Source organism: Echinops telfairi, unplaced genomic scaffold (genome assembly GCF_000313985.2).
Source record: "Echinops telfairi isolate 266 unplaced genomic scaffold, ASM31398v2 ScPeMD7_4;HRSCAF=17, whole genome shotgun sequence".
Taxonomy (NCBI): domain Eukaryota; kingdom Metazoa; phylum Chordata; class Mammalia; order Afrosoricida; family Tenrecidae; genus Echinops; species Echinops telfairi.
This window is the reverse complement of record NW_022103900.1, coordinates 456552-471173: the sequence shown is the minus strand read 5'-3', so window position 1 is coordinate 471173 and position 14622 is coordinate 456552. Positions and strand designations below refer to the sequence as shown.

Genomic DNA, 14622 nt, shown 5'->3' with positions numbered 1-14622 from the left:
CTAACTTTTTAATAGCAGTTTGGTAAGATAAAAGATTCTACATTGCTGGGCTTTGTTTTTTTTCTCATAACATTTTGAAGATACCACCCTTACTATTTTTCGGTGTCATGTGGCTACTGAGAACTTCAGGTCTTTTATTTCTTAATTTGTCTTCTCTCAGTGGGAACATTTAAGATTATCTCTTAATTTCATTTTAAGTCAGAACGAACTTCAATTTTATTTTGTTTGATATTTGAAGTAAAATTTTGGTCTATGTACTATTTCTTCACCACAAAAAAAATTCTTGGCTATTATTTCATTACATGTCATTTCTCTGCCAATCACTCTATTTTTCTAAAATCACTATGGTTGATGGTTCTCAACCTATATTCCACATGTCTTTAACTGTGCTCTATTCTGTTATATTATTCACAAATCTTCTTTTTCTATGGTTCAGCCTAAAGTTTACTTTTTCCTAACACTTAAATTTTTTAAATTTTATTCAATCTAACAGAATACTGAAACGATATACCACTATCAGTTTTTAATTAAAAAAAAATCACAAAGAAAAAGATAAAAAAAAAAAAAATTTAAAGACCACAAACATAACGGGTTGAGTTGCACAGTCTATTATTATATAGCTATCAATAAGTTCTATACCTGTGAAAAGTTGAACTGACCCACCCAAAAGTGGCTGCTGAGGCTGCAAACCTCCTTGGTTTTACAGAGCATCCTTTAATTGGCCTCACGTGTTTCATGCTTCCTTTCCACCTCTATCTCACTGCATAGTGCCTGGGGTCTTACAAGCTTGCAAGTAGTTATCCAGGGCACAATAAATTGACCTCTCTTTCCCGGAGGCAAGAGAGTAAGAAAGCTGAATCACAAATAGGAGGATGACACTGAATGTGTGGTGAATTCCTATGACCAAATGTCTCCTTTACCATGAGATGAGAAGAAGGGGGTGGGGGGCGTACCCAGCTACCTTTAACAAACACTCTGATCACAGAATCTTATAGAGGAATCCTGATCAAAAGGGTGGAAATGCAGAGCAAAATTCTACATTTTCATACTCTCCAGATTTTCTGGAGCTACGGAGGTTGGATGACCCTCTGGAATAATTATTAAACCTTAAACCAAAAATATCTCCTAAAGTCTTAAAACTGAACAATAATTTTACTAAGAACAAAAAAGATCTGTCTTAATCATTATGGTTTTAAAAAAAACACCATCTAGCTGAGATCAAACTGAGAACAAACTAAAGATGTTTAGATAGGAACCCTAAGGGCAGTGAGCCAATGAAGGAGGAACTACAAACTGAGGGTGAGAATGGTTGCTCAACTCAAAGAATATATTCAGTGTCAGTAAACTGTACCTGTAAAAGAAAGTGCGAAACAAGCCACCAACTCAGGAGACCACACACCTGTCCATTCTGAAGTGCTTTGCTTTGCTCAAGGGAACAGTTAAGTTAGAAAATGTTTGGGGGTTTTGTTTTAAAAGCATGTAATTTGAGAAACTAAAGAGCAAAAAAGGGAAGTATAGCCACTCTTAAAAGACACCTTACACAATGAGAGCTAAGTGACCCTATTTGTCCAATACATGGACTGGAATCAAGTGTTACATTTTGTAGAATGCATAACCCCTTAGGGGAAAAAACTAGTATGTCCACACTTTGTACTATTGAAAGTACACATAATATAGTACATATTGTACTATCATTTTGTCACTTTAAATAGTTAGCAAATTTATATAAAATGCCGATTCAAAAAAACTGTTGGAATGTTTTGCTGGGTACATTCTCAACAAAATATATAAAAACAAAAAGCAGACATTGCACCAATTAAACATGAGCATGCACTGTAAATAAACCTATTTCAGAAATATAGTGCTACACAATGTCTTAGAAGCAATCGCAAATTCTATTTTCATTATCTTCCTTTTCTTGTTTTATAACATCTACTCCCTTTATCTCACTGACAATTATATGTAGATTTTAAATTTTAACAAGTTTTCCCATTACTTTTCTTTATTATGATGTGAATTTTTCTAATTGTGGTTTCACTGGCTATCTCGAACAAATTTTGCTTTCTTCATATATTTTAGAAATTTTGTTTACAGGCTCATCTTGAATACGATTTCTCTCTCTCTAGTCACACCGCCATATCTAAGTTTTTCAAATGCCTCTACCAAGCCTCCCGGACTCAATAAAGAACCAGGTGGTAGAGTGGTGTTAGCCTATGTTGATGTGCCCCTACTTCTCAGTGTCCACTTCACATCTGTGTCAATATACAATTTCATTTAAGATATACTTTGGCTAACAGACAACAGTAACTTTTCTTCTTTCAACACAACTTAAAAAGGACCTCTCCTCCATCCTCTGGTCTTAAGCAGTAGGTGTGCTGGGTCTCTCCTCATGTAGGTACTTTTACTGATACTAAGATAGTTAAATAGGATGTAACTCCAGACCTAAATAATAAGATGCCATATTTTCAACCTAATTCAGCAAATAAAAACATTTTTTACCCTATATACAGGGCTTCAAACGGTTCTTGGAAAAATGGAACTGAAAATGAGATTTTCCCATAACTTTTTAAAATGTGTTTTGTAATAGCATTTTTTCTTGACTTTTAATTTTGTTCCTGAATGTCTGAAATTTCTATAACCTCGCTCTGCAGACATTGTAGAGCAAGGCCTCAAACCCTTTCAGAGCTGCTCTTGCAAGCACTGTAGGAATGCACAGGGTTACTCCAAACCCAGGCATGCTGGAGGCTTGCAATTCCATGAATTTTCCTAATTCCCCTCCTTTGTGCAGTATATTTTTTAAAAAGTGACACAAAGTCTTTTAATACTTTTTAAGCAGGAATAGTGGAGTAAAATTTCTTAATATCCATGTCTCAAGAAGCCTGTGGCATAGTGGTTATACATTGGGTTGCTAATTGAAAGGTCAGCAGTTGGAAACCACGAGCCCCTCTACAGAAGACAAAGCCTACTCTCATCAAGAGTTAGTCTCAGAAGCCCACAGGGGCAATTCTACCCCTGTCCTATAGGATTGCTATGAGTCAGAATCAACTCAATGGCATTGCCTTTGGTATGGGATCCATGTCTCCACAACTGCCACCAAATGAGTGGGTGGGATTATGCAACCAGGGCTCGTGTAACACTAATAGAGGGCACTTGACTGTTCCATTTTAGTTGCCACTCCCCTGGCTAGAAGGATGAACCATCTCAGAAGTGGGAAAAGAGAGAAATCCCAAGACCAACAAGGAAGAAGAGCAGCTACCAATGGAACACATTCAAGACCTCTGGTCTGCTGTAGCAAAGGCTGAGACCAGAGGCCAAGGTAAGGAGGACTGAAAGGAGGAGCAGTGCTGAGACTGTGAGGCAGAGCAGACTGGCTTCCTGGCCTAAAGGCAGACGTCAAGGTTCCATGTGGCTGGGAAGCTGAGGACCAAGGCAAGGCTTGGCTGCTAAAGGTGAGGTGTTGACGTGAACCAATGAACAAAACATACCCTTAATATCTTCTGATCCTGTTAACTTCCCTAATAATCCACCCCCACCCCCACCCCAATCTGTGAGTATTGTCTGTGAGTTCTGAGTGGTCACTGCAATCACTTATTGAACCCAACAGAAAAATAGTGTTGTGGGAGGATTGGTTGGTGTCAGAAGAGGTTAAAAGGATGGACGGTAGAAATACCATATATACTCGTGTATAAGCGGAGTTTTTCAGCACATTTTTTTATGGAGTTTTTGTGGTAAAATTAAGTGCCTCGGCTGATACTCAGCTCGGCTCATACTCGAGCATATACGTACAAGTCTGACTTCTGCTTTGTGGTCAACAGGCTTGAGCTGGTGAGGACGTGGATTCTCCTTCTCCCTTGTGTAGCCAGGGGAGGCCAGACATAGCCCTATGCTTTTCTTGAAGCAGGCAAAACTTACTTTGATGAAGAACGAGAAGTAGGAAATGATCTGATTCAGAAGTAAAAGACATTGTAAATATACTATAAATTCATTTGTGTCATCCGCCCAGCTTCAAATATATAGCAATAAGAGACAAAGTAAATATAACATTACAAAAAGTTCTCTAAAGCAACATGCATTTATTTCCTGGTTGGTGGGTAATGGACAGAAATACAAGCTGTGTGGCCTGGTGGGTGCTCTGTCCCAAGGAGGACAGAGATTTGGCTCTTAAGGGCTAACGGCACTCCGAAGTACACCAGAGTTAAACTCACTGCTTGAAAGAGGGGTTGGAGTAGGAGTCCTTTATGCTGTTAAAAGAAATGTAAGAATAAAGGTAAAAATAAATTCCAAAACCCTGCTAAAAAACGTCCTCTTTCTCATGTACTTTTGGAAAATTATTATGCTAATTCCATCCTGACCTAAAGAAAAATTGCAAGCCACTATTAAACTTTCATTTAATCATTGTAATCTGGGCATATTAGGGGCTAACACAGATAAAGAAATGTTTACTGATGTTCACGTTCAGAAAACATACTCTAAAATAACTTCCCTATTAAAAAGACAGCACACCTCAAGGGTTGCTTTTCCTGGTACCAAATATGCCCCAAATGAAAATTATCTGGATTTTATTACAAAAAAATCATCAACAATACTGCTTTTTTTATTATCATTCACTTTAACTTTTACTTTCTTAAATTCTTTCTGTATGTCTTTAAAAGTGGGCTAAAATAACATTTTAATGGTTCTGGAATACAGGCAGTCCCCGAGTTCCAAACAAGCTCCATTCCTGTGTCTTTACGACCTGTAGGTCTGTTAGAACAATGCAAATGGTTCCTATTGAGCCTTCGTTTAAGAAAAGGCCTTTTCAATCATTTAAAAGTTGCATGTGCAGCAAAATGAAAGTGATTAGGACAAAGACTTTACTTCCAGTTCAATCATTTCAAAGTGAAGGCAAATTCACATGTTACCTCTGGGCTTCAAAGATGGCAACTTGAGCAGCTGACCACAACACTTTGAATGCATGTGGCTCTCCAAAGTCCTGCTAATAATCCAATCTTATGCATCCGGTTCCAGGAAGAAAGAGTTCACCATGCTTCTTCTGAGGTCTCCATCCCAGGGCTTGGATTACAAGTTTTCACATTGCAGTTACCAGGACAAATGACCCAAATTGTAAAAACCCCAATCTGTTTCGCTTTGTCAGCCCTGACAGAACTGATTCGAAGTCATGCATTAAAGGAGGTTGTCCCTGAGTTGGACATCCATACCCCACAGAGTGCCTATGTCGGCAGACCTTGTTTTCGTTGCGCTTTGTCGATCCTGTTTGGTTTTTTGGTTTTTAAGCAAAGTAAAGGCTGTGGCAAGTCTACCAGCATCCCTTCCCAACAGCACACGCTCACTTGTTTCCATAGCATGTTAACGCTCAGCATCTCTGAGGCATGCCTGTACTTTTTCATGCTTCTTGGCCACCATTCAGTAACTGAATCGCCACTTAAAATTCCTCCCTGCATTTGATTCACGGTGTTTCTATTTTGATACTGTTGTTTTAAGTATATGACTTTACTGGAGCCATCAGTACAAAACAACTTATTTTCAAGACTTATTTCCTGTAGGTCTCCACAAAATCATAAATTCCGGAGAAATGCTTTTTCAAAAACATAGATGGACTATCATAACCGATTAACTTTATACAAACTTTAAGAAACTGGTTTCTAAAAATGGTTTGCTAAAACCTATTATTCCTACCAGCGGTTCTCAAGATTTTTGATCAGAGAACTCCTTTAAACTTTTAAGTACTACTGATGTTTTCAGTAAGCCTTTGTTTACGTAAGTTAAGCAGCTAATTCTTGTTTTTCGCTGGAATATGTTCTACAATACTGTTAGGAAGACTGAAACACAAAATATTGGTAGGCTCTAGTCACCATATTTTTGCTATTTAGCCAATATACAACTCCTTTTATATATGTTTCTTACTTAATATATAATGCTGATTCATTAACATTTAACTTTTAGTCAGCAACACTTTAACTTGTGCCTGAACAAAGCTTATTTGATACATGTTATTTACACCACAAGGCATATTAAAGTAAGCTTGGAACAACCAATAGACGAAGAGTACTAGTAGATGTGGGGGGCATTTTAAAAAGAAAACAACCACAAAAAACCCAAAATGAAATCGCATAGCACTAAATACTCTGTAAACAGGATGTTTGTTTACAGAATGCGAACTGCAACAAAGAAGCAAAAATCACCCCATGAGCCAAGAGGTACATTTCAAGTGATTCACATTTCTGGTCACTCTTCCCGTCTGTAGATGACCATGAAAGTATTGATTGTGGAGTTAACAAAGTTTGAGTACCAAAATTTGTAATCAACAGGGCTCTTTACTGCCAATATTTATGATAGAAATGTATTTTAATTTTTATTAAGATAAATCCATTACATGTAAACATCGCATTTTATGAAGTTATTTAAAAAAACCTGTGAAACCATGGTTTACACTTTTTGCAAGTCTCAAAAGAGTATTGGAGTCTCACATCTGCTTCTGCAGCTAAATTGTTAAAATACATGGTTTAAGTTGCAGTGTATTAACAACTAGCCTGACAGTACAAAGGGGGACAAGTAACTCAACAGCCTTTTCAATCAATTGTGAATATTCTTCTTTGATATGACATCAAGTTTGACAAGTAACAATTCCTTTATAGTCAGTTGCAATGGGGAATTTAAAAAGCCTACCAGTAAACTTTCCGTACTCTTGTTATTGTCCATATTGGACTTTGAATAAAATAAATAGTGTAACTTTATAACATAAATGAGTTTCATTTGAAAATCCTTGTTCACTGAGTTATACAAATCTTTCAAACATTTCAGAATACAGTATCAAAAATATATCACCACTCATCTCATCAAAAGTATATGCACTGTGACGCTGTTAGGCTTATGGTTTAGAGCCACATTTTATAAATTCCAGAGTTTAAAAGCCAGTGAAAGTATGCTTAATAAAGTGCTTTTACATATCGAAATAAGATAAATTATCTTTGAAACAAAACTTTCCTTCAATTGTGTACGTATGTGAATTATGTGAGTTGTAAGAACAACTAGATGCTATTTTCACAGAACACTTTATTTGGAAAAATAACTAATAAACTAAGTGTTACACAGACTCATACATTCAAATAACAGATATTTTCTTTAGTTTCTTAATACTGAAAGAAAAAAAACGACAAGAGTTTTCTAATATTGAGTACAAAGCTGCTTTTGGGGATGATGAAAATGCTCCAAAATAGGATGTGTTGGTTATACAATTCTAAGAATGTACTAAAAATTACTCGATTCCAGTATATTTTTAAAGGGTGAGTTTTATAATATGTGACTAATATCTCAATAAAAAAACATTCTGTATTCAAGAGTCAAGAATTACTAATGAATCATTGCACAATTCTTAATATGACTGAACAATTGTATGACATGTGAAGCACATACCAATAAATCTGTTTCAAAAGTAATCTAGCAATAGCACAACAGACTCTAAGCTTTTAAATAATCACTAATGTTTACTGCTATATCAAGGACACTCCAGTGAAATTGTCATTTTTAAAATTAAACACATGGTCATAATGAATACCAAGACTACTAGGTACAGTGTGGTGCAACTGCCTTGATTCATGCTAAGACATCAATAGTTTTATCCATCATTGCAAATGTCAACACACTGGAAAAGATAAAATAATTTCTCAGAAATATCATTATCAGGGACCCAACAACTACACTTGGAGACCTGCTACTCAACATGAGAACTTCAGAAGACTCACATGCAATTTCTGACCTGAGACTCCAGATTAATTCCAATGATATACATATTTTACAAATTTCCTCCTCAAAAAAAGGAAAATTTTTAAAAAGATCATGGGGGTTATTTTAGTAAATTAAAACTCAAATGTTCCCACTTAAGAGTTGACTAATCCTGTGAAAGGCTGAGGTAGCAAACACTCCATAAAAACCCAAATATAAATGAGAATAAAAGTTCAGGTTGTAGTATATAATAATACAATCACAAAAATGTTATCTATACAGATAAGAACTCAAAACACAGGGAATCCAGGACAGACAAACCCCTCAGAACCAACAATGAGACTAGCGATACCAGGAGGGGAAGGGGAAGGTTGGGGAGAAAGGAGTGGACCAATCACAATGATCTACATAGAACCCCCTCCCCCAGGGGGATGGAAAACAGAAAAGTGGGTGAAGGGAAACAGCGGTCAGTGTAAAGACATGAAAAAAAAATTATAAATTATCAAGGCTCATAGGGAAGGGAAGGTGGGGGGAATGAACTGATGCCACGGGCTCAAGTAGAAAGAAAATGTGAAAATGAAGATGGCAACATATGTACAAATGTACATGCCACAATGGATGGATGTATGGATCGTGGTAAGAGCTGTAAGAGTCCCCAATTTTTTTTTAATGTTCTCTAGACAATACTTACAGAGTAACAATGACATTATCAATTCAAACTTTATTACTTACCGTATGTACTCGAGTATAAGCCAACCCAAATATCAACTGAGGCACCTAATTTTACCACAAAAACTGCATTAAAAATTTGCTGAAAAATTCGCCTTATACACAAGTACATACATTAATGCTTGCAAAAACCGCTCAGAGACTAGACTTCTGAAATGTCTACCCACTCTGTCAATAGGAATACTGCTAGCACTTCCAAGCCGATGCCCATTTCACACCAATAAGAAAGAAAAAAAACTATGCAAGAATCCAAAGGAATTTTAGGTTTGGGAGAGACCCTAGGTATAGTTACCATTTTGCATGATGGGAAACTGAGGTCACAAAAGGAAAAAATGGCGTTCAGCCCCAAATCACATAGCTAGCTAGTGACTGAGATAGTATAAATAATCTTTACTCCCAGTGTTTTCAATAATTCTCCAAACAAAAATAATGCACAATACATTTAACCCACATCACACCAAGGCTAACCAAGGCAACCTAATCGCCAATTACAACTTGAATAATGCTTGACGAATGCTTAATTAGATATGAAAACAACAAAATTAATCAGAAAGTTACAAATGTTTAAATGGTATAATAAATTAGTCCTCAACTCCAGAAATTACATACTTTCAATGAAGCAACTTTCATACAAACACTGAACAATGTATCATCAATTTTTAAGGAAGCCAGGGGCCAATAAGCTCCTAAAGCAAAAGCTTTACTATATAGCATAACACGACTTAAGACCCACACAAAGATAATTTTCAACAAATGTGTCAAAATACATACCTGCAGGACTGTCGGCATTCTCTCCTGGATGGAGCTGTATACCAGTAGAATCTAGAGAGTTTACTGTAACTGTCTGTAGATTTGGCAACTGACCAGTGCTTAGACTAACTGGAGTTGAAGTCAAGGCTCCACCTGCTGCAACTTGACCAAGTGTAAGCGTCTGAACAGGTGTCAAAGTTATTTGTTGGGCAGCGGTGTTCTGTATTTGCAGATTCTGTAAATTCTGCACCCCCTGTACTTGAAATGTTTGCCAGGTTATCTGTCCAGAAGGGGTCACTGTCTGTGCCTGAATTAAAAAGGTTCCTGGATTCAGCTGCAATTGAAGATTTTGCAAAGCTTGTTGTGATATATTTTGACCACTGGCTTGCACACCATGGATTGTCTGTGGTGTAATACCTTGCACAATTTGGGCTTGACTGGTTGGCTGCTGAGACTCTTGAAGTTGTAGATGTTGTACAATAGGCTGTGCTGTAGAAACCTGAATATTCTGGGCCTGTGTCTCTTCAGAAACAGGCGACTGGATATAATTTCCCTGAAGATCTGAAGAATGCACTTGCCCACTAGAAGTGGTCAAGCTGTTTGCGTTTTGTTGTAATATACCTGTACTGTCTATAGTAACAGGCAACTGTGATGAAGAGGAGGTTGGCACAAATAAATCTGTATCAGTATTTGTCTCATTAATATCAGGAGAAACCCGCTCACCAGTCCTTTCTGAATTGTCTGAACTATCCATAGCTTGTCCTGTGTTTATCAAATGTCCATCGGCATTAATGCCTGCAGTCATTGTCTGAGAACTGCCAGAGAGTCCCAAAGAATCTAGATCGACACTATTGATTGGTACAAAGGTAATATTTCCTGGCAGACCAAGAGGCACATTAGCAACTACTTGGGTTTGGCCAGGAAACGATGAACCACCAATTGCAACTCCCTGAACCTGGACCTGACCAGTCTGTGGTATGAGATCCTGGATATTACCAGGAGGTGTTCCAGAGGCAAGTAAAGTTTGATTAGAGCCAGGAATGATCTGGATTTGACCGCTTTCTTGATTTATACCCCCATTATCTGAAGAGCCTGTGAAGCCGATCTGAACTTGCTGACCATCTGTGGACTGAATCTGCGGTATTACTTGATACTGGACACTGGGCACTGTACCATTTGATGACTCTGATCCAGGTGCAACTGAAAATATTTGTTGATTCTGCAAATTCTGAAGGGGGAGGACATACTGCCCACTCGAAGTAGTAGCATTTGGAATCTGTACTAGATTACCAGCTTCATCTTTTATAGTTGTAGGTGTGGCTGACAAAACCTCCCATCGGTTTGGTGTTCCTCCTAATGGTGTAGAAGTCAAATCACCTGTCTGAAGAAAACAAAAAATAACATTATGTGGTATATTTAAATCAATCCTAAAAGGCTTCTAAAACCCGGCTATACCTGAAAATACAAATTATCTTAACAACATAATAGAGCTCAAATAAAGTAGTAGTGTTTAACAAATAAATGAATAAAGTAGAGCTCAAAGTGACAAAAATTATCACCTCCAATTTTGTTAGTCACTACAAAAGATAATCTATCAAAATCCTATTTGGATTGAGAACATTCTTTGTTCTATAACCACAAACTGATCTTCTAATTCTTGATTTGTGATCACTAACGGTACAAAGTTAAAAGAAAAAACGGAGAAGATGACTAGAGAAGAGTACGGACAATTCAAACCAACAAACTCCAACTACTGGAGAGCTCAATAAGCATACAAACCTCTAAAAATATCTCACTTTTTAATTGAAAAAAAATTCAATCAATTTTTATTGTAACTTAGGTGGGAGTTTGTATTTCAGATCATCAACTTTTCATTCAATAGTTCAATTCACCAATTAAACCCTCCAGGAGTCCACCCAACCCAGTCCCCTAAAAATGTATCACTTCATCAGGTACTTTACAGTTATGAAAAGGAACATTACTTGTATATAGATCCTCCACGTTAGAAAAATAATATATTATTGTTATACAATACAAATTGTTAAAGTTACCCTTCTATGGCTATGTTAAGATACTATATATAGGGTAAACCCATGGCTAGGGTTATTCTAGAAAGAATCATTGTTCTTCACTTTTGCCATGAACTACTAGGGGAAAAAAAAAAGACGCCAATTTAATGAAGTTTTTTGCTCTGTGACCATAGGACTAAGTAGCCCCATCTGAAATGTTTCTAGAAATTGACAGCTGGGGACTACAGATGGTAGCTTTACCTACAACTGCCGCTGAATGCCAAGCATAGGCATAGCCTGCTAGAATCTTAGGTATCATTCGTTATTTTATAGTTTAAATCAGTTGGGAAAATACCAATGAAAGCAGAAAGCAGCAAGAACCTACATGCCAATGTCACTAGATAATTTGGGTTTTCTTTTTAAGGCAATGATAACTAATCTAAAAGTCCAGCCTTTCTTCTATAAGCTGAGTACTATGGTAAGATTTACCTAAGATGCTATCATTTAATCCTTAAAACAATCCTAGGAATGGACATTACCCACATTTTACTGGTAAGAAAACTGAGAGATAAGATCACATACCTATTAAAAGGCTGAGACCAGAATTAAAATCAGGCCAAATCTAACTCCAGAACCAAAGTCCTTAAGCACTACACCATACTTGTGTCTCCCATTGGGGAGGGGGCAATCAACGGGGAGTGACAGCCCCATGAATAACTCACCATCAAAACAAAGCCAGTATCATCCCACTTCCAGGTGCCCTATTGGCACCATGAGTTAAACACAGGGCAGCTAACCAAAAGATTGGCTACCAGCTGCTTCTCTGAAGACGAGGCAATTTGCTTCTATAAAGATTTACAGTCTCAGAAACTCTAAGGTGCCCTTTAATCCTGTCTTACAGGGTCTCCTGAATGGTATCTGGAAAGACACTCACCAAAACCAAACTTCCTGGAAAAAGCCTGTAGTCGAGGGTCAGTGCAAAAGAAGACTACTCTCAGTGAGATGGATGCTATGAGGTATAAATTTTCTAAACAGCAGTAGTTTGGGTGATCATAATTTCCATCTAGGCCTGTGATTCCTGTTAACTTTACATTATCAAAAGACAAAAAAAAAAAAAACAGCATCTCTAACCCGGAATTCTCAACCTAGGACCCAATACTAGGTTGCTTCAATGGATGAATTATCTAAAATAGAGCAACTTTTTAAGAAAGAACAATCTTGGGGGCTGGGGAATAATGCCCGGTTTTCTCACAGTCACTAAATACTGGTCCTCCCAACATAAATCATTCCACAAAGTTTAATACAAAGCTCATAAAAACAAAAATGTAAAAAATTAAGCTTCTTAAAGAAACTCAGTGCCTGATTTCATATAAACCCATCGTTCAAAACCAAACTCACTGCTGTCGACTCACAGCCACCCTATAGGACAGTGTAGAATTAACTCTTTATGGGAGCAGAAAAAAGCCCCACTTTCTCCCAGACCCATAGTTAAGAAGCAAATATATTTCAGTGGATAAGGCAGTTTAATAATTCCATTCAAATACTTGAGCATATCTGCCAAGATTAAGTAAGCATGTGAGTAAGCCCATGACATATACACTCTATCTTCAAATAGTTCAGCCTGTCCACATTGACTTACACATAGATGGTAATGCAATGTAAAAAGTGGAGTACATTAGTCATTTGATCATAGCAGCAGCATTTTATATAATCCCAGAATAAAATCTACACATGAGAAGTTAGGAAATTTGGATGGACAGAGGCATTTAATAAAGATATAACAACAATATCAGAGCAGACAAAAGCAAAGCCTGGATAATACTTAGCTTGGTGTTCATGAAAAAGCCTGAGATTCTTAGAAGTAATGGGGAACAGCAGCGGACACTCTCTCAGGGCCTGTTAATGGTTTCAGACTCTGCTAAGGAGTTCGGACTTTATCCTGCAGATAGCGAATGAAAGCTAGGAAAGGTTTTTAAGTGAGTGAGTGGTGCAACTGGATATGTGTTTTATAAAGAAAGATAAACTAAGGCCCAGTAAAAGCGAAGAAAAGGCAGGCAGAAGAGACTAAAGGCAGAGAAAATGCAGACTGCACTACAAATGTCCATGCCTGATCTAACACAGTAAGTCATCTTTTACATTAAAAAAAAAATTCAAATAAGGCAGCAGACACTAAAACCACACATTCTTCAACTTCTCTCTGGCAATAAAAATCAGAAGCTTAAGTCATTTTTCTCAGTACTACAGTAACAATTCATAACTCATGATAGTCTTTTAGAATTTTAAGTAAGCTAAAAATATTTAAATCACACCCTGAACTTTACACTACAATCTTCACTAATGTCTAAAAGCCCATCCCTATCTTAGGAAGGCATTCATCTTTTGAGATGCAATCCCTTGAAAACAAGCACAACACTGAACTCAAATGACAAGTCTATGCTACCCAAAAATTGCCCCCACTCCAGAGAAGTCAAAATAAACTACAGTACCATTTTCCCTAGCAATACAGGCCACTAAGGGGAGAAAAATTCCTGAACTCAAGAAAAATACCTTTCTGAATGTTTGTGAATAAGCCCAAAATGAAAAGTATGTAGAAAAATATTTAGGAAGCATACATTTGGGAGGGAAAAGGGGAGGCAACAGATAATTTAACCCTAAAGAAAAAGTAGATGAGGAAAATAATTCTCTTTTATAATTTAATTCTCTTTTATAACTTAAATTTGCAATTTTAAAAAATTTACTAAATATTAGATTTGCTAAAATGGAAGAGAGTGAGGGGGCTGAGTCAGAAAACTATTAGACTTTCAAGATTTAAAACTAAAACTATGAAGGAAGAATGCAGGATGTTGGTATCCTAAAGAAAAAAAACCTGAGTTCTAGTCCTAGCTAGAACTATGTGTGAGTTGAGGGTAGTCTCAATTTCCTCAAGCTAAAAAATGGAGGGGGAAGCAGGGGAAAGGGGAACAGAGGTCAGGGAATAGACACAAAAAAATATGTATCAAAGAAAACGTTAAGTTTTATTAACTCGAGAGCATCGCACAATCCTAAAACCAAACCCAAACCAACACCATTGGCATGGACTAGATTTCCACGTAGAGCGATCGTAAATGACAGCGTAGAATTGCCCCACTGGGTTCCCCAGGTTGAAGTCTAGATGGCCGCCAACCGCCACACCTTTCTCCTAAAGGGCTTACACCACTAACCATTTAGTTGGTGCCCATACACTTTAATCATTGTGCCACCAGGCATCTAAAAAAGAAAAATTAGACAATCTTCTGAGATGAAAAAGGAAAAGTCATAAAAATGTTGGGATGTTATGTTATTTGGAAATAAAGCCCACATGGAACAACATATCAACCTGTGTGATCACAGGGGTCGAACAGATCACTGAAGACAAATGGGTGCATAAGCAAAT

General features: G+C 37.1%; 1 protein-coding gene and 1 non-coding gene across 2 annotated transcripts in view; both read right to left on the bottom strand.

Moving 5' to 3' along the window:
* SP3 (Sp3 transcription factor) overlaps positions 1 to 14622 on the bottom strand; it is a 48874-nt gene that overhangs the window by 27055 nt on the left and 7197 nt on the right. The window contains exon 2 of the mRNA XM_045297900.1: positions 9223 to 10582. Within this exon, the coding sequence (XP_045153835.1) occupies positions 9223 to 10582 (1360 nt within the window). The remainder of the gene's footprint in view (positions 1 to 9222; positions 10583 to 14622) is intronic.
* On the bottom strand, positions 2618 to 2752 carry LOC115872889. Its single transcript, XR_004048094.1, has one exon. It is a non-coding gene; the product is annotated as a small nucleolar RNA SNORA9 (small nucleolar RNA).